This window comes from Gigantopelta aegis, unplaced genomic scaffold, assembly GCF_016097555.1.
Source record: "Gigantopelta aegis isolate Gae_Host unplaced genomic scaffold, Gae_host_genome ctg1056_pilon_pilon, whole genome shotgun sequence".
NCBI classification, from domain to species: domain Eukaryota; kingdom Metazoa; phylum Mollusca; class Gastropoda; order Neomphalida; family Peltospiridae; genus Gigantopelta; species Gigantopelta aegis.
In genome coordinates this window covers 1-20,500 of record NW_024532411.1, presented here as the reverse complement: position 1 = coordinate 20,500, position 20,500 = coordinate 1, and the positions used below count along the sequence as shown (strand labels likewise).

The 20,500-nt window shown below is 34.5% G+C and overlaps 4 protein-coding genes across 4 annotated transcripts; 2 read left to right on the top strand and 2 right to left on the bottom strand.

Annotated features, from left to right (window-relative positions):
• Nucleotides 1-2,387: 2,387 nt before the first annotated feature.
• Nucleotides 2,388-9,503, bottom strand: LOC121390883 (nuclear pore complex protein Nup93-like). Its single transcript, XM_041522749.1, is given in 17 exon segments — nucleotides 2,388-2,435; nucleotides 3,083-3,136; nucleotides 5,690-5,736; nucleotides 5,739-5,806; nucleotides 5,878-5,933; nucleotides 5,935-5,997; nucleotides 6,043-6,174; nucleotides 6,230-6,274; nucleotides 6,325-6,397; nucleotides 6,450-6,561; nucleotides 6,620-6,737; nucleotides 6,838-6,914; nucleotides 8,014-8,080; nucleotides 8,823-8,951; nucleotides 9,007-9,069; nucleotides 9,113-9,230; nucleotides 9,322-9,503. Coding segments are annotated over 17 exon segments (1,452 nt in total).
• Nucleotides 9,504-11,229: 1,726 nt separating this feature from the next.
• Nucleotides 11,230-13,748, bottom strand: LOC121390882 (uncharacterized aarF domain-containing protein kinase 5-like). Its single transcript, XM_041522748.1, is given in 13 exon segments — nucleotides 11,230-11,317; nucleotides 11,381-11,506; nucleotides 11,790-11,868; nucleotides 11,979-12,021; nucleotides 12,023-12,145; nucleotides 12,301-12,432; nucleotides 12,823-12,842; nucleotides 12,845-13,076; nucleotides 13,129-13,152; nucleotides 13,269-13,348; nucleotides 13,351-13,444; nucleotides 13,497-13,561; nucleotides 13,724-13,748. Coding segments are annotated over 13 exon segments (1,131 nt in total).
• A 30-nt stretch (nucleotides 13,749-13,778) lies between these two features.
• On the top strand, nucleotides 13,779-15,384 carry LOC121390881 (GMP reductase 2-like). The gene is given in 9 exon segments (XM_041522747.1): nucleotides 13,779-13,789; nucleotides 13,878-13,950; nucleotides 14,045-14,164; nucleotides 14,219-14,302; nucleotides 14,350-14,523; nucleotides 14,586-14,819; nucleotides 14,876-14,918; nucleotides 14,991-15,150; nucleotides 15,204-15,384. Coding segments are annotated over 9 exon segments (1,080 nt in total).
• A 52-nt stretch (nucleotides 15,385-15,436) lies between these two features.
• Nucleotides 15,437-15,883, top strand: LOC121390879 (proteasome subunit beta type-2-like). Its single transcript, XM_041522745.1, has one exon. It carries the CDS (start codon nucleotides 15,437-15,439, stop codon nucleotides 15,881-15,883), a length of 447 nt encoding a protein of 148 aa, XP_041378679.1.
• Nucleotides 15,884-20,500: the final 4,617 nt, after the last annotated feature.

The following is a 20,500-nucleotide window of genomic DNA, read 5'->3' as shown; positions in this document are numbered from 1 at the left end:
TTAATAAGGTATTTTATTAAATGACCAGCTTTTAATTACTCGTTGCATTTATTAGCTGAACAATTTTAAATTCTTTGTGCATATCTGAATATCCCATTGAAGAAATTATTGTTAAATTAACTGTTTAACAATGGTGGACATTGAAAAAAAAGTTAAACAAACAAAAAAGACTAAGCACATACAACATGTAGGTGCTAAGTCACTGTACCTGGTCAAATAGAATCACTCTTTTAAAGGTGAATGAGTCACATGGACCAACTTTTCACAAGTAACATTACTGTTATTGAAACTATTTTATGTTATGTTTACAATGTTTATTGACTATAAAACACTTTTAGTCGTCAAATCACAATGTAGTTTATATGTACTGTTGACATTCTTAGTCATCATAACAATTACCTTATAATATCTGTGCATACATGCTCATGACACTATGGTTACAATAGTATCTTAAATAATGTCCATACTCTATATAAACTAAATCAACTTATAAGGACAGCTGCTACATAACTCTCATGTGTTATAGTACTGACATGTGACAAATATGGAGGAGAGAAGGGAAATCTTAAGATAACTGTCCCCTAACTTATAGAACAATAATTATGACAATATGACAGCTTGATCCTCTATATCAAATCCTCTCTTAAATTTCCTTACTTATTTAATGTTGTATAATAAACTGTATTACATCAGATACAATATGATTACACACTTATAAAAAGTAAAAAAAGTACATGTTTTAACCTTTCATTAAAAAGACATCCTTTTTATTAATACATCAAGTAATAGCAGTTCCTTAATGTTGAGGTGTATTTATAAAATGGAGATAAAATTATAGATGTCCATATTTAGTCTTATCCTTATAAGGAGAGGTTTCACTCAACTTTCCTGGTATGATTACTAGAAAATTAATAAGTTCAATCATCGCTAATTACTACATGTTTTCATATCCTAATTGTGTTATATATACATGTACATGTACATATATATATATACATGTACATGTATATATACATGTACATGTACATGTATATATACATGTACAGAAAGAAGCTATAGAATAGGTCATAGTAAAATATGTAGGTACATACTGATTACAATCTTTGGCAGGCACTTATATTCCTATATAGTTAGTTACCGTGTGTACCGGAACTATTATCAATTCCAATTGGAGTTGATGTTCAGTTACAAGTAATGCTTTTTAAATCACTTATAGTTTTGGCTTTAATATCTTGGCACATCACCTTGTATTTGTAAATGACAACATTGTGTTGTATTATGTCAAAGGGTTTGTCATACATGTACATGTAGTGTAAAATTAACAGCTGGTCAGGCCATCAGTTGATTCATCTATATGACCGCCATATCTCAATTGTACAGGGAATGTTGTCCAGTTTGCAATAGAAGTGTGGAGTTCTCCTATGTTTCGTTATTCTGGTCCAGGACTGCTAGAGATTTTGTCATGATCTTATGATTGTGTGGAGTGAGGGAGAAAGAAACGAAATAGTCCGATGGCAATTGGGACATATTCGTTCATTTAAAGCCAAAGTTAACCAAATTCAAATCATTGCTGAAGGTAATAAAATATGGATGGAAGTAAATCTACACACACACACGCGCGCGCGCGCACACACACACATATATATATGATATAAACTGAGCCTGTTACCTGTTTTGACGATTAAAAGAGACATCCCAACAGTTTATTTTTCACACTTCATGTTTACAGCGTAACTTAATTTCCTGTTTCATGATAATCTTAAGTTACCATACAATTGTATGGTAACTTGAACTAGTTTCCCTCTTAAAAACAACAGATCTTGTTCCTATAAAATCAAAACTAGTTGACAGTTTAAAAATATCTTATTCTTTTTCAGTCGTAGTTCAACAGGTGAAGGTATATTTGTGTTTGGGAACACAAGAAAGTGTCCTGATTACGCATACATTAGAAACTGTTATCAATCTCTTAGCACAAAGGAAGCAGCCAATGAAAGCACCCCTCACCACAGGTTATCATCTATTTACACATACAACTGTCTATCCATTCATTAATCCATCTATTTAGTATAAAATTGTTTTATTTAATATACAGTTAAAAAAACGGGGTCCACGTCCTCCAATTCCCCCACCATATCAACCTATAAAAGTCAACCAAACACTAGTACGAGGAAGAACTGATACCAATGATCTCATTCCAGGATTCACTGATGTCCCCGGTATAAGAGGGCCTGAAAAATCACTTTCTCCAGCTGATAAAATCCCTCACTATCAGCCCAATTATGAAGTCATTAATACACCTACATTTCAAGAAAATGTTGGTTCCAAAAGTTATAATACAAGACTTGGAAATTCTGAACAGGATATCCACAATGCTCACTACTCTCTTCTTAGAGCTGTGCCCCACCAACAATTATCTCGCAGTACATCTTACAATCCTGGAGAAAAAAATACAAAAATACATGATATATACTCTGATAACTCCCTGACTTATGATAAACTAGAGACACTACGTTTTTCCAGTTCCTCCCCCCGTACCCCCGTCAAAATGGCAAACTCTACCGTCAAAAGATCAAATCCAGATTATAATTACGTAGACACAATCCCTAAACTCTTACCGTTACCTTTGGGATCTAATGATAAACCTGATTTACAATCTAGTGTTGAATTTGGAGTGGTCCGGCATTTGAATTCTCCACAACAAAGTCGGAAAAATTTAAAAGATAGTATCAATGAGATGGGAGTCCTGCATGGCTCATCTGATGAAGTGTTGAAATATATTCAACGATAAAAGATGGGGATGATACTCAGTATGCATTTCTGAAACCTGTGAATGAACCTTCTATTCAACTGCCTGAAGGTATGTATAATTCACTAAGTTTTAACAACACCACATCTGGAGACAGCAGCTGTAATCAAGGAATGACTGGGCTGGGTTCTGGACGTGATATCCACCCATCAAAACCTAAGCAAACTAATGTACCACCACCTATTCCACCCTATTCTGGATCTCTTACTGTAACTGACAAAAACATAGAATTCATTTACGCTGATACTAGTCCAGTTTTAGTGCGTAAAAAATTACCTCCAACTCCCGATATTTCACCACGAGTTTCTCCAATTGGAGGAAGAAGAGTAACTGAAGGAAACAATGATTATAATCATGTACAACATGTTATTAATGCAACAGGCTCACCACCTTCTTTAGACAAGATCTCTGATGCTTATGATGAAGTCGATTTTGACAAGACACGGCATCACTTCATTGAAACTAAAAATACTTCAGATTACTCAAAGTTTAATAATCGCTCACAGCCACAACAATTACCCTCGGACGCTAGTACTTATAGTTCTTTATCCTCTCAACACAATAATCGTACCACTCCTGATATATACAATGTATTAGACAGGGTTTTACCCAATGGCCGTAAAACCTCGCCACCTTTTCCACTTTTTGATGATGACTATTCTGAAGTTCCTAATGCTTTAAATAACCCAGATCCGGATATCCAAGTACCTAATAATATAACACCTGTTCAAAGCGAGCGGAGACCTATTGTCCCTCCTAGGGTAACAAAGCAAAGATTCAACAACGTATGTCTTACAGTGATTATGCAATACCACCAGATGATGACGTGACATCACCATCACCAGTAAGACCACCTTCCCTCCAAAGCCTAAACCCCAAACCAATTAAATCATGACATGTTAATTAATTAATTATTATTATTATTATAGTTATTAATTTTGGGAATGTATTGTTTGTGTATTAGATAGTTAGATAGTTGATTTTTGCCACTAGAACAAGTTTCCTCAATAATAAATTGACCTAACTATCAAATACTGTACTTGTCCAAAAATTATTCAGTGCACACTAGAACAAGTGTCCTCAATATAGAGGTTGTATAATACACTAAAGTATTAGTATGGGACTAGAACAAGTGTCCTCAATATAGAGGTTGTATAATACACTAAAGTATTAGTATGGGACTAGAACAAGTGTCCTCAATATAGAGGTTGTATAATACACTAAAGTATTAGTATGGGACTAGAACAAGTGTCCTCAATATAGAGTATTAGTTGTAGAACAAGTAATACACTAAAGTATTAGTATGGGACTAGAACAAGTGTCCTCAATATAGAGGTTGTATAATACACTAAAGTATTAGTATGGGACTAGAACAAGTGTCCTCAATATAGAGGTTGTATAATACACTAAAGTATTAGTATGGGACTAGAACAAGTGTCCTCAATATAGAGGTTGTATAATACACTAAAGTATTAGTATGGGACTAGAACAAGTGTCCTCAATATAGAGGTTGTATAATAACTAAAGTATTAGTATGGGACTAGAACAAGTAAAGAGGTTATACACTAAAGTATAGTATGGGACTAGAACAAGTGTCCTCAATATAGAGGTTGTATAATACACTAAAGTATTAGTATGGGACTAGAACAAGTGTCCTCAATATAGAGGTTGTATAATACACTAAAGTATTAGTATGGGACTAGAACAAGTGTCCTCAATATAGAGGTTGTATAATACACTAAAGTATTAGTATGGGACTAGAACAAGTGTCCTCAAATAGTATATAGTACACTAAAGTATTAGTATGGGACTAGAACAAGTGTCCTCAATATAGAGGTTGTATAATACACTAAAGTATTAGTATGGGACTAGAACAAGTGTCCTCAGAGGTTGTCACTAAAGTCCAATGTCTTTACATTGCAAGATTTACATGCAAGATCACAAGTAAATAATTATATATATATATATATATATATATATATATATATACAAAACAGCTATTGACATGTAATAACATGTAAGTGAGCAGGTCAGCATGTCTCATTTATAGTTTTCATTCAATTCTCAAGCAACTACACATAACAATAGCATTATTATTGCCATGGTAACAAAAGGACAATTAGAATGTTAGTAACTATTAATAATTAGTTCATGAGGATTTCCATTTGGACAAGGCGAGCATTAATGTCACCTGACATTTGATAAGGTATCATTCCAGCAAATGTGATGAGTGTATGTGCTAGAGAACGTAACTGGGTCTTGTGCTAAAAATAGAACAATCAACAACTATGTACTATTAATAGATCTTTCTATACCATTTCTTGACCACCTTGAGGTGTACTACCTCTGCCACCTCTCAGGGGAGTAGAACTAAGGAATAGAATATGGGAATTAACATAGGGATAGGAGAGGGAGGGGAGAGGAGGGAGAGAGAGAGAGAGAGAGAGAGAGAGAGAGAGAGAGAGAGAGAGAGAGAGAGAGAGAGAGAGAGAGAGAGAGAGAGAGAGAGAGAGAGAGAGAGAGAGAGAGAGAGAGAGAGAGAGAGAGAGAGAGAGAGAGAGATGAGAGAGAGAGAGAGAGAGAGAGAGAGAGAGAGAGAGAGACTTATCTTTTGTACATAGTATACAGGATGCTCATTACAGCAAGTAATATGTCAGGAAAAACATTGTCTAATCTAAAAATTTAGAAAAAAAAAATAATGACATCTAAAGCAAGTGTCCATTTCTTACAAGATCATCCATTATTCGAAATGCAGACACTTTTGTTCTACTGTTTCTCCAAGTTGTAAAGGTAACAGTCGTAAACTCTTTCATGATCTGTAGAAGACAAGATAAGAACAATGTCAAGTAACATGTACATTGACTAAAACAAGGTGTTACTTACTTCTAACGCTTCATCGATTCTTTTAGCGTGATAGGAATCAAAAATAACATCAAATCCAGCAGAAGAAAAAAGGTGTGGCTTATTTGATGACTGGCAGCGTAACCAAGGTTACGATACCTAACAAAAATGCAAAAAGTACTGTAAACATACAGATTTTACATGTACATGCTTTCTATTTTTACATGTACCTTTCAGCAATTGACACAGCTAAATTTTTAAGACGATGTCTATCAGATTGCGGAGGAAGAAGGGGCAGAGACAATTCCACCCATTAGATGACACAGCAGTTCCAACACCTTACCATATTCCTAGTAACGTGTCATATGACAGTCATGTGATTTAAAACTACTAACTTGAGCTAAATCATACAGTCGAATAGCATCTTCAAAACGACCATGATTCTCTGTCTCAGTAGCCACAAAATTAATGATTGTTTGTACATTTAGATCTTCAACTTTGTTACCAAACTTGTCAATACATCCAGGCTATGAGAGAGAGAGAGAGAGAGAGAGAGTATGATAGAGACAGAATGTCGCTAACTTTTCTTGATCCATCAGGTTGAACTTGACCTAGAAGCATTTCAAACTGAAAACAAAATATTATAACATATTGCTATATATATATATGTGACATACCTCTCTACTTTCTGTTACAAGATCACTCACACAAGATAAAAATAAATTCTTTTCTTGTCCATCTTTCAAAGTTCTGAGAGAGAGAGAGAGAGAGAGATAACAAAAGAATTTAATCATCATATTACCTTAATCTGTAAAAATATTCCAGAGCTTCCCGAGGATCTGTAAGAGCAAATTTACGCGTATAACTGACAACTAAACGACCTAAATTAAGTCTTTGTAGACCATTAGGTTCTTCTATCACTGAACAAATTAACAATTACAATTAAATAAATTTATTATTTGGTAGTGTTACTAACTAAGATTAGAGTGAAAAGAAGGGTTAAATATAGTAGATCAAGATCATGTAAGGCGAGAGCAAAGTGAACGGCATGACTACGAAGAGACTCCACACGAGAAAGAAACTCAATTGCCTTAATAAAGAAGAATGATTCTATCCATCTGTCCATTTCCATCCATCCATCCATTTGTCCATCTGTCCATCCATCCATCCATCTGTCCATCCATGCATACAGCTTCAAACTGAGCTGTGAGGAGAAGAACTTGAAAATACAGGTGAGGATGACGTTGAGCTTGAAAGTGACCTTCGCCTAGTGATGATTTAAAGTTGAATATCAAATTAACATAGTTTTGTTACCAACCATATTCTTTAAGTAAAATCTCTGTAACTTAGAAAAGTGTCATATGATCACCATGTTCAGTTACTTCAAAATGAACTTGACATAGCTAGATCAAATCAGAAGATATAGATCTTTAATCACTTGACAATATGATACACAGGTAACTGGTACATTGGTACATAGGTAACTGGTACATTGGTACATAGGCAATACATTGGTAACTGGTACATTGGTACATGGGTAACTATAGGTAACAGGTATATTGGTACATAGGTAACAGGTATATTCATACATAGGTAACTATAGGTAACAGGTACATTGGTACATAGGTAACAGGTACATTGGTACATAGGTACTATAGGTAACAGGTACATAGGTAACAGGTATAGTGAGCAATAACAATATATAGATATAATGATATATCTGGACTAATAGACATACTTTTAACCACATGTAATCCTCAGTGGTCACCAACACTTGAGAATGATTATCATTTAATTTCACACGAGCTAGTACACAATAAACAGCTTTTTTGAAAGGATCTGAAGAACTTCGAACACTTTCTTGTACAATAATTGTAGACGGTTCTCTAATGATGATGATAACCTAATTAAAGAGAGTAAAATCAATTTAGAAATAGTTTAGGGGTACTACCTCCAATCATTACTATCTTTATACTCTTCTAAATAAGGAACAATATCGCCACACACGCTACAAGGAAAAATTGTAGAGTCTCAGTCTTATACTACCTAGAATTCAGTCTCAGTCCTGTATTACTCAGTGTTCAGTCTCAGTCCTATACTTTCAGTCCAGCTACACACTTACTGAGACTCAGACAGTGCAGAAAGAGCAGCTTCTAAAATCTCCACATCTCATACAATAAAACACAAGGGCCCACAACGGTTGTCCCTGTACTAAACCATCCTGGAAGGCATACATAAAATATTTATATATGTCAGTGAACAATGTGAATATCAACAACTTCCATTCATTCATTCCCATACCTCCAAACCTGGTATACTAGTTGCCTGCTTTAAATTCAGATAACTTCGGACCAGTTGGAGTGTACCAGGAACCCCTCCAAGTTGGGACTGGGACAGGTTACTGTAGACCAAATCTCGAATATATTCCGATATCTGTAAATATTTTAAATTAATATTAATTATTCATAAGCCACACCCCTTACTGTTCTTCCAGGAAATGACGAGCTTGATTGACAAAATCCTTTTGCAGTCTTATAGAGGAGCGGTGCTCAAATGCTTTTGGAGGGAGGGTTGGTACGTCTACCAAAGTCTTCAAGAGTTCCCAGAGTTTTTAATGCTCTTTACAAAATACTATTATTAAAATAACGTCACTGTTTTTTTTCTAACCTTGTCAGTAAAATTTTTTACTAGCATTACAAAACTCAGTAACAAGAGCATGAGACAGGTCATGTAATTCAGCTTCATTAGCACGATAAACCTATTATGAATGTGTAATAATGAATGAAAAGTCTAATACCCTAGGTCATTGTGGTAAGTACTGATGTTTAATAGTCTAGAACTTACTAATGGTAGCTATCCTAGGTCATTGTGGTAAGTACTGATTTTACTAGTCTAGAGCTTACTAATGGTAGCTATCCTAAGTCATTGTGGTAAGTACTGATGTTACTAATGGTAGCTATCCTAGGTCATTGTGGTAAGTACTGATGTTTAATAGTCTAGAGCTTACTAATGGTAGCTTGCTAGTCTAGAGATTAGTAAGTACTGACATTACCTCTCTTGCATAGGCCATCTCTACAGAATCTAGAGCACTACGTCCCATCATGCTGAGAGGATCAGCTATTATTGTCTAGATTATAACAAAGTGTAGCAAAATATAATATTATGATATGCTTACTTCAGAATGTGTAGGTAACTCTATTGTATCTTGGTTACTGCCTAATAAGGAATTGAGGATTTTCTCTTTCTCTTCTTCCCAATTATTCTCCATACTCTGCCATTGACGTTGATCTGCTTCGTTAAAGGTCTGCATGTGTGTGTGTTAGAGAGAGAGTTACAAGCAGATGTGTGTATATATGTACATTTTTCCTTGACTCTTCAATGACAGCTAACAATGTGTTTTCTCTCTCATTTCGTAAAAACCCCTACATTAATATGCCATATTAAGTATCATCGTTTGTTATAAACCTCAATGTCTGTCTCCCATACTGGTTCTATAGGCTCAAGAGTTTTTGCTGCATTAAGTGTCTCAATACGTTGAGATGATTTAGGCACATCAAATCCACGAGAGCCCAAAAGTATCGACCTACACAGGAAGAGATTGCATTCTAATTAATGCACAGACACGTGTAGTTCACTAGTTATTTCTGTGCTTATGACATTTTATCATAACTTACGCTTTAACATCTGTATGATCTTCAGGAAGTCCCACAGTTGTTTTACTAAGCAAACGTTGACCTGCCTCTGCTATTTGTTGCAGGTTTCTTCTTACTCGTGGTAATTCTTCGTCTCCTCCAATATCAGCTGTCAATTGTTCAGCCTCTTGAAGGAGATTAGCTAATGTCTTTGCCTGAGACATAGTCACACAACCCGGCCTCTTTAAAATCAGTGACCACACCCCAACTTAATTTAATTATTTAGAGGTATGGCTCAATGTCTGTACTTTCAATACAAAATTTAAATTTGAAAATAACACCTACATGGACACCTTCATATAACTAATATTGAACTGCTATTTCAGATGAGTTCTGATCCTCTTCAGTCTCAGACTGGTACTTATCCTCAGACTGATGCAACAGACAGATCAGCAGTCCGAGACTGATGATACTCATCCTCAGACTTATATGTAGTTCTTCAGTCTCTGATTAATGCTGGTTGCATAATAAAATGTTATGACATTATATCATTGGATTTTCATACAAGAAAATGATTTTATTACAAAAAAAAACTAACGAGATTATAACAAACTATTTTACTAGTATATATAAGTCCTTACAAAGTTAGTTTTTTTAAGGAAGTGGGATTAATTGACAGGTAGTTAACTACATAGGTCCTTGTTAAGTCATATTAGTAACTGCTCTCTAATGTTTTGTTAGATTTAAAAAAAAAACACCCCTTTGTTCTACTGGTACCTTTCTGCAGACAAACAATTGCTCTACTTAACAAGGGCCTGTATATTAGCTAAATTCAAAATATACAAGTAACACAGCCTAGTTTTCCTTACATACCTTCCCAGTAGTTATTTAAGATTATAAAAAATAAAACACAATAATAAATAGATTAAAAATTAAAAAAAAAACCCTTGTGTGTTGCCCAAACGATTCCTACTCGCTCACCCACTCAGGCTTCCACTTAGGCTCCAGGATTCCCTGCTATTGCTAGCTGGGACCGCCACCTGGCTTGGTAACCCTCGTCTTCGCGAGGTAATCCTGGCTGGAGCGTCGCCCTAACTTAAAACCAGCCGTACGGGATTCCAGCTCTTAGGGAATTTCGCATTCAGAAACCGGAACCACAAATACACCAGCCTCATCTCGTTTAAAGGGAGACTACCAGCCCTATCCTAGTCGGCCTTTCGGATACTCCGTAGAGTATGCTGGTAACCATCTCAGAGGTCTGATGCATTGCAGAACGCTGGCCCACAACACACTGGCACTCATGATTGCTTTGGTTTCCTTATATATGTACTTACGATTTTGTCTTCAGGCTCTTGTGGGGCGCAGTGTGTACCGGCTATGAATCTCATTAACGCTGGCGACTCGAACATCGGTGAATTAAAAAGACTGGTTAATAATTAAGAGTGTATTCTTAATTCTATGCTCAATAATTTAATTTATCATAAAACAATAAATAAATAAGCTTCATAAATAACATTTTGTCTTAATATTTTAAAATATAACATCTAGCTATAAGTTCAACAGGAGTACGATCAGGTTCTCATCAATGTTTCTAATACTCTACTCTCCTCTGGAATAATCCCAAATATCTTAACATTTTTAACCAAGTAATTAACACCATGATTTAAAAGACCACCACCTGAAATAAATAAATCTAATAGTAGTTCTCTTATTAAAGATATCTTTAATTTAAGATCTATATTAAGACCTACCATATTCTCAAGTCAAAACTTCTGAGGCCAATCCACATTTTAACGGAATAACTCCATGATTGAGACTGATGACTAGAGCAATGATGATAACCTTCTATTGCTCTGAGGAAGGGGAGGAGGGAGTAAGAGAAGGACCAAGACAGAGATTAAAGTACAAAGAAAGAAGGAAAATATAATCAAGAGAACACCATTATATATATTACTCAGCGTACATTCTTGCCATAATTGTAAATCTGTTCACAGGAGTCCCTAATTCTCGATTAATACTGCGCAATAAATTCATGTTTCTAAATAATGTGTATCATTACTAATTTTTGGACAGAATATCTATCAAAATTTGAACTCTTTACCTAAATACAAGCATCATTGAAGAGGGTAAAGTACGTAGTATTGATATTACATCCTCCATACGATTATTAAATGTATCCTTTACTCGAAGTACATCTTGTCGAGTAAGTGCAGCTGAATTAAACATTCTACGATGAGTATCTAATGTACGACCCAGTAACTATTAATGCAAATAGTTCATGATCTAGAGAGATAGATAAAGGATGAATGAAAAAAAAAACATAGATGTATGGATAGATAGATGAATAGATAGATGAATGAGTTGTAGTAACCTTCTACTCCCAATTGTTTACAATAATGTTTTAAAGTTTGTAAATCATGTTGGATTGTTGATTTCCACACACCACAGAATGCAAGTCTAGTTCTGAGACAGTAGTTAGTTAATATAAGAGATCATCATTATAGACTTACTCTTCCTTTAATGGAGCATATAGACCATGATCTAACAAACAAACTTCTACACCATTCAGAGGAGACTTACGAACTAAAACTGGAGAGGAAGAGAGAGAGAGAGAGAGAGAAAGAGAAAGAGAGGGAGGGGGGGGGAGGGGAGAGGGAGAGAGAGAGAGAGTTCTAAAATATCAAATGATTTTTATTTACCATTTCCAGGATGAGGGTCACCATGAACAAAACCAGTAAAAAAACAGCTGATAAGAAAAAGCCCTTGTAATTTTTTCTGCTACTTCAGCTAATGGTAAACCCATCTCTTTAAGAGAAGAAATATCTGTTGCTTGACAGCCATCTATCCATTCTGTAGTAAGTACTCTCTACATGAAAGAATGACATTCATCTATTAGCTCATGTATCAATCCATTTGTCTATCCATCTGTCCATTTGTCTATTCCTCTGTCCATTTGTCTATTCATCCGTCCATTTGTCTATCCATTAGTCCATTTGTCTATTCATCTGTCCATTAACATACTTTACTTGTATATTTCCAATAAACTTGTGGCACATGTACAAATGGAAGATGACTTAATTGTCGAGCACATCGTTCCTGATTAATACCTTCATGTTCAAAATCTAACTCTTTTAACAAAGTCTCTTTGAGTTCCTTAAGAAAAGAATAAGTTATTAATAGACATAACAAATTATTAATAGACATAAATTATTAAAGGATATAACATACTATTAATAGACATAACATATTAATAGACATAACAAATTATTAATAGACATAAATTATTAAAGGATATAACATATTATTAATAGACATAACAAGTTATTAATAGACATAACAAATTATTAATAGACATATCTAAACTAGGAGTGAATATGGTTGCATATAGAGCAACAAATTATACCACAAAATTATTCTCACCCATGTAGTGAAATTCTAACTAGTAGGAGGAGCCCCTGTTAATACAACTAATTATTACACAATCTTTAGTGTTTAAGTGTGTATGTTTGGTGGAGCTCTTAATTGGGTGGAGCTTATACTTACATCAAGTACCCATGAGAAGTAAACTTGGGATGCATCCAAGCTATGATTCGTAACAAGATCTTTATTGTCCAAATATCGCCATCATATCGATCTCTCAAGTCAATATACTGGACTTTTACAGCCACTGGTTTTCCCTCGTCAGTTTTAGCTTTATATACTTGGGCCAAGCTTGCTGCAGCTACAGGCTGCCTGTTAAATTCAGTGAATATATCATTAGGAGTTTGTTGAAAGTCTTCCTTGAAAAGCATCTCCAACTGTTTAGGGGTGTGGCTTAAAGGGGAGTGGTCACATAGATACTGGACTTACTTCTTTCTCCTCTCGTACTAGTACCTAAAAATGGATTGTAACTTTGATAAATGGATTAATAAAGTAAAATGGATTCATGGGTATCATTTAAAAGGATACATAGGTAATTAAATGGACAGGTGAATATAAATGATGCATACCTTGTTAAGTAATACTTTTAATGTATCAATATACTGACGAGGGAGAATTTGGTTAAAGGATCCCAAACCTTGTCCCAATTAATGTACAGTCCACCATTTGCCATAGCTCCTGCAACAATGCGATCAGCTGCACGCTGATGACAGGGTCCAACTATTTTATTGTAATCCGGGTTATCCTGAAATATGAGGGTGTGAAAACTCAATCTTTATAAGACAATAAAAATTTACATCATCAACTCCCCGTAATGTCCACCAGTAGTCAAGAGAAATAGTAATACCAACAGTTTGCTGATCTGGAATTGTAAATAAATGTAAAGAGTACTGTTCATTGTATTACAATTGGCACCTCAGAAATCGATTTATGCCACCTAAATGTACTCGCATCTTTCTTCTCGTGATATCATCCGATTTCCAATAATATGTGGCACTTCCAGTCGCTGATAGCAACAAAAGACCTCCCATGACTCCTCTTAATCGCATATTGTATGCAGAAAAGATTTCCTGCAAACAATGCCTTTGAGGTTAAAATATATTATTAGTGGGTGGAGCGAATATTTAAAATATAACAGCTGTGAAAAACACCTAGATTCAGAGACATGCCTCGTATAGAAACAAAATTAAGTTAGACTTTAAAGATGTCTTGGTTCGACCAAAACGTAGTACACTTCGGAGCAGATCAGATGTGAGTTGCATTGTCTTAAATTAATTAATTAATTATATAATTACAACAATATTGTCATAGTGGGAGTTGTCTAAAATGCACTTGTGTGTTATAGGTAGATTTAAAGAGAGAATACATATTCCGCAACTCCAAACAAAAATACTTTGGAATTCCTGTAATAGCTGCAAATATGGATACTACAGGTACATTTGAAATGGCTTTAGCACTATCTCAGGTGGGTGGAATTATAGCACTTTAAAACTACACCCTTTAATTTTAACTAATATAGCATTGTCTGTTCACTGCCATACACAAACATTACACATTAGAGGAATGGCAGACATTTGCCCAGGAAAACCCAAGTTGTTTGGAGGTTCATATATAAGATCACTATCTTGTTCTTTATTGTAATAATTTTAGCATGTGGCTGTTAGCTCTGGTAGTGGAGAAACAGATTATAAAAAGACAAAGAGTATCTTGGCTGCCATTCCAGATATAAAGTATATTTGTTTGGATGTGGCTAATGGCTATTCTGAACACTTTGTCGATTTTGTGAGAATTGCGCGAAAAGACTTTCCAAATCATACTATCCTGGTTAGTACAGAATCATTATGGATAGAAGATTATTCTCTATATATGTGTGTGTGTGAGTATAGGCAGGCAATGTTGTTACTGGAGAAATGGTAGAAGAGCTTATTTTAAGTGGTGCTGATATCATCAAGTTGGCATTGGACCCGGTATTTTAATGTAATTATAAATAGATGATAAGGTACGTACTCACAGGGTCAGTTTGCACTACAAGAAAGAAAGCTGGTGTTGGGTATCCACAACTTAGTGCTGTAATAGAATGTGCTGATGCTGCACATGGCCTTGGTGGTCATATTATTTCAGTGAGTTTTCATATTATACTAATATAGATATATTAGTATATTACTATTATTATTAGGATGGTGGCTGTACATGTCCTGGAGATGTTGCTAAAGCATTTTGTAAGAGAACTTTAATTTTTCTATTTATCTGCTCTCTCTCTCTCTCTCTCTCTCTCTCTCTCTCCTCTCAAGGTGCAGGAGCTGATTTCGTTATGTTAGGGGGGATGTTTGCTGGTCATGATCAATCTGGTGGTGAACTTATAGAAAGAGATGGAAAAGAATACAAACTATTTTATGGTATGAGTTCAGCTACTGCAATGAAACGATATGCAGGGGGTGTGGCTGAATATCGGTAGGCTCCGTTAGAAATATCAATCAAGGAATTCTTCAATTCTTCTTACTTAGAGCGTCTGAGGGTAAGACAGTTGAACTGGAATACAAAGGAGATGTTCATCATACTGTCTTGGATATATTAGGTGGTATAAGATCAACGTGCACATATGTTGGAGCTGGTAAACTCAAGGAGATCAGTAAACGTACTACATTTATACGTGTAACTCAACAGACTAATGATATCTATCATTAAAAACTAACCGTCTTTATCCCTGATGTCAAAAATAGTATTTTTATGCAATAAGATGTACACGGAATGTTATCCGGATGTGGGCGGAGATGCCACGTGTATAAAGAGGGTTGTACTAGAGGCTAAAGCAATGGAGTGTCTTATTGGAATAAAATGTGACGATTTCGTACTTTTAGCTCATGATAATTCAGCTGGACGGAGTGTCCTAGTAATGAAACAAAACCAAGACAAAATATTCAAACTAGACGAGAAACTAGCAATGGTTGTGTGTGGTGATACTGGTGATACCGTCTACTTTGGAGAGTTTATACAGAAAAATCTTGCCTATTATCGTATCAGAAATGGTTATGCTCTTTCTCCTAATGCAGCTGCTAGTTATACTCGTCACGAAATGGCCAAGAGATTACGACAGGCACCTACTCTCGTTAACCTCATAATGGGAGGCATGACCCTAAAACTAACAAATGTTCCCTTTATTTTATGGACTATTTGGGAACGTTAGCGAGTGTTGAGTACACTGCTCATGGTTATGGTTCGTACTTTTCTCTTAGTGTACTTGATCATCATCATCGCTCAGATATGACAAAAGAGAAAGCTGAAGAATTGCTTTTGAAGTGTGTCTTAGAAATCCAGAAACGTTTAGTGATAAATCTTCCTTCGTTCAGTTTTTATTTCGTAGAGGAATCAGGAATTTCAGAGAAGAAAATGATAAACACTGAAAAGGCAAAAATAGAAGAAGTGGCAAAAATAGAAGAAGAGATGATGAACAAGTTGTGTTTGCTTGATACATTTTAACTTTATCAAAACATCAGTTTTAGTAAGAAAAATGAATGTTGATGTTTGACTGTTTTATTAATAAGAGAAATATTAAATTATCATGACAGCTCATCATGGGTAATTATAAGGCAGCGTCTAGACAGTTTTTTTGGGAAAGGGTTTTTTTCATACTTGCACATCCTGTTTAGTCTGGAAGTTTACTATAGAAGTGATATTACGCAGGCTTTTGTTGTAAAGTTGATTCTAAATGGAAGGATTTGCTGAACAACAACAAGTAGACGTTCGAGGAGAACCAATTCTTTATGAAGCCACCTGCTCAACTGAAGAATATTCACGTTATTTGCAGAAACGTGAAATCTGTGCTATTTTAGAAATATTTTTTCTTATTTGCTTGGCCTTAATTTTATTGTCATTTTACCACTTTTGCTCCTTCCTTTTAGTGCTCTGTCTCTGTAGACAAAGAATCAAGTCAGTAGCTGAAAAAAGACTCGAAAAATGGCGTCTTTATGTTACCAATAACAACATATACTATTCCTATTTTCTCAATGGCTACAATAATGGGTCCGAGGTACCATCACCTACGGTATTCCTCTAGCTAGTATTAGATCAATACAAATCAAAGAAACTGGTTCTCTCAATTGTTACACCTGTTGCACAGACAATTTGCCTGTAGTTGAAAGTTGTAATGAAAAGGGGACACTATGCTAGACCAGTTGATAGACATTATATCCAACCTGCAGGTATGAGTGTAGAAGACCTTTCCAGATCAATTGTACTAATACTTGGTGTTGCCAGTCCACAGAGTTTCATTGATATTGTTCAGGACAAATGATGAAGTTGGGTTATAAATAATTGTAGAGAACACTCAGAACAGTTCCTTTTGTCTTGTTTTTTAAGTCATCAAAATGATTATAATTTTTGTTAATTTTTTTCACAGTCTTAGCATAATTTTGAATAAAGAATTCTTTGTTGTTAATAGCTACACTCTACCCCATCATGTGATCTGACACCCTCAATACTAGTAGTATGGAATAGATGATATTGTATCATGATTTCTACTCATGCATTAAATAATTATTGTATAATTCTACTATGTTAAATGTCATTATTAGTTTATTATAGTAATATGAAGACTTAGTAATTATTTGTCCCAAATACATGTCTAGGGATTCTACTCACTACAGAGATAAAACTGTAATAATAATAACTTTAATTGTACTATATCTGTATTGAGCAAATAGACTGGACTAGATTAATATTTTTTGGTTAGTGATTTCTTAAATGCATGGTCAGTGATTCCACTAGAGTAAGTAGAATTTTCCCAACCACATACCAGTGAAATTCCTCTGTAATTAGTTAACCTTTGTACTTTGTACAACTCCCTAAAGTTTGACATCCCCCGAGCTAGAGCTATAAAATTTTAATATAATAAAAATAATCTATTATTGCATATTATATCACCCTCTGCATAGATAAGTAGAGTACTACTCTACTATCTATGCCCTCTGTAATTATTAATCAGTGTGTCATCTCCTGATTTTTATGCCTCAAAACAACTTCTGTGATAGTGTGTACGCATTCTTTAATATACCATGTCCCTCATCATAACCTATTACCTCTCCACCTAAGCCTTTTCAACTCTATTATATTTTTATGGTAGTTGCTATTTGTAGTTTGTAATACATACATCAATGAGAAATTAATTGTTACAGTATATACCAGTAGAGCAACAAGATATTCAAGGAGAACCATTTCCTTCTGAAGCAACATATTGATAACTGAAGAATATGCATGTCCATTTGTAAAAAGCACAATCTCCCTTGCATATACACAACTGCCTGGTCGGGTCTGATTTTCCAATTATCTGGTTTTTGAAGCTCTTTTACTCCTATCTTTAATGCTATGTCTCTGTGGACAAGTAAGTCAAAGTCACTCTCAATAAATGATGTCTTTATGGTAACTAACACAAACTTATATTATTCTAATAATAATGGCAACAACAATAATCATACCATTTCTATAATATTCCTCTAGCTAGTATAATTAATTGATAACAACTCGAAAAACCAGTGGTCTCAGTTATAACTACACCTGTTGCAACAGACAATTGCCTATAGTTTGAAGTTGTAATGAATAAGAGGACATATGGCTAGACCAGTTAATAGGACTTATTCCAAGCTGCATACTGGTGTTGCCAGTCTACAGAGTTTCATTGATGGACATTGAGTTATAAATAATGTAGGGAACACTCAGAACAGTTCCTTTTGTCTGTTTTTTAAGTCATCCAAATGATTATAATTTTTCATATCTTTCTTAGCATAATTTGAATAAAAGAATTCTTGTTTGTTAATAGCTACACTACTACCAGTCATGTGATCTGACACCTCATACTATATATGTAGTATGAAAAGATGATATTGTATCATGATTCTACTCATGCATTAAATAATTATTGTATAATTTTACTATGTTTAAATGTCATTATTAGTTTTATAGTAATAGTAATATGAAAACTTAGTTAGTGTTATTTGTCCACCGATACCCGTCTATGGATTCTACGTTACATAGAGACAAGCTGAACGTAATAATAACTTTAATTGTACTATGTATTGAGCAGTAGGAATTTCCTAAGTGGGCCTAGTCACGATTCCGCTTGAGTAAGTGCACTACTAGTGCGATGCCTTCATAATTAGTTAAACCTTTGTATAAAGTTTGGAACAAAAGCGTCGTCACCTACCTCGAATATATCTCGTAAATCGTAGATTACCACATATGGAAGGATTTTTGCTGAAGCCACATCGAGTAGATTCGCGGGAGCCCAATCTTTATGAGGGACTGCCAGATGAAGAAATCTTATTTAAAAACTTTTTACCGGGTTTATTGGAATCTTTATTGCTTTTGGATTTCACATTCCACTTTACCCCTGCCAATTATTTATACTCTAAAGCCAAAAATCAGCGTATCTCAAGAAGCAGTCAAATTTGGGACTTTACGACTTAAACAAATATATCTCTTATTACCTCGCCAAAGGTTACAATGGTTTCCTCTGGAAGACACATCCATAACCATGATCCTGGTGGATGGTGTTAATTTTGTTCCTTTGCTGTGCTCTGTAACCGATAATTAACTAATTCGAATAGTTGGGAAAGGGGAAAATGGATCATTAACCGCTATATACACACAAATTGCAAATACAGTGCCTAATGCAGATTTCGTTGAGGGGCTCCCAAGGGCAAATGGCCGTTGGAAATCCTAGTTAAAAACCTGGATTTGAACCCTTTAAACCACTGTATAATTTATAATATTATATATTATATTTAAATTCATTTTTTAACGTTTTTTTAAGATTATTTCAACCACCTAAAACTCCCATATTCTAATTTTTCTTAGCATCCTTCATAATTTAATAGTATTCGTTTGTACTTTTAATACATCTTAAATTCAATGAAAATTTAAGTTAGAATTTGCTAAAACACAAATCAAAAGAACCTTTTTTGAACCACATTAATAGATACCATGTATTTGGAAAAAACAAACTCTTAATACGACTCCGGGCTTGATTTTCAAATTTATTTTTTTGAAAGGGCCCTTTTATCCTATCTTTAAGCTATATCTCTTTGGACAAAATCGCAACCTAAAGAAACTCTCAAAATAAGTTTTCCAAAAAACTTATTCTAATAGAACATAATTAACTGGACCTAATCTCAATTTATTTCTTGACCATCTGACGCAAATTCAAATTTTATTATTGCATCTAATTTTTAGAAAGTCCTAAATCTATCTATTAATTTTTTATACAAAAAAAGACAATAAAATCAACATGTTTTACTAACAAAGGTTAAAAAATAACATATAAAGACACAATAAGTAAAACAAAAAGATTTTGGGTTCTTAAGAGGCCCCATTCAAATTCCCAGGTCTTCGTCCTCTTTGACTTTTCCTTTGCTCTTATAGGACCATTAACAAAAAAATGTACAATATTTGGACTTGTGTTAAGGAAAATAAAATTTTAACAAGCAAAGATCACCAGATTATTTTTAATTTAGTGGAACCCAGGTAACCAAAGCATTTTGGTACAGGGAACCAAGGAAAACCAAAGAGGTTTGTTGGGTGGGTCTCTTTCTTTGTTAATATTAAATTACGGGACTTCGGTTTTTGGTAATTCAAGCAGGGTTTCAACATCAACAATTGGCATTAACTCGCTTGTTCCATTTCTTCATTCAGCTAACAACATCCGAAAACAAAATTAAATTTAATTAAAATTTAAAATTAAATTTAATTTTAACGGTTCGGGTGTTGGTAGTTCCTCCAAACCTTAATGGTGTTGGGGAATAAGGAAATT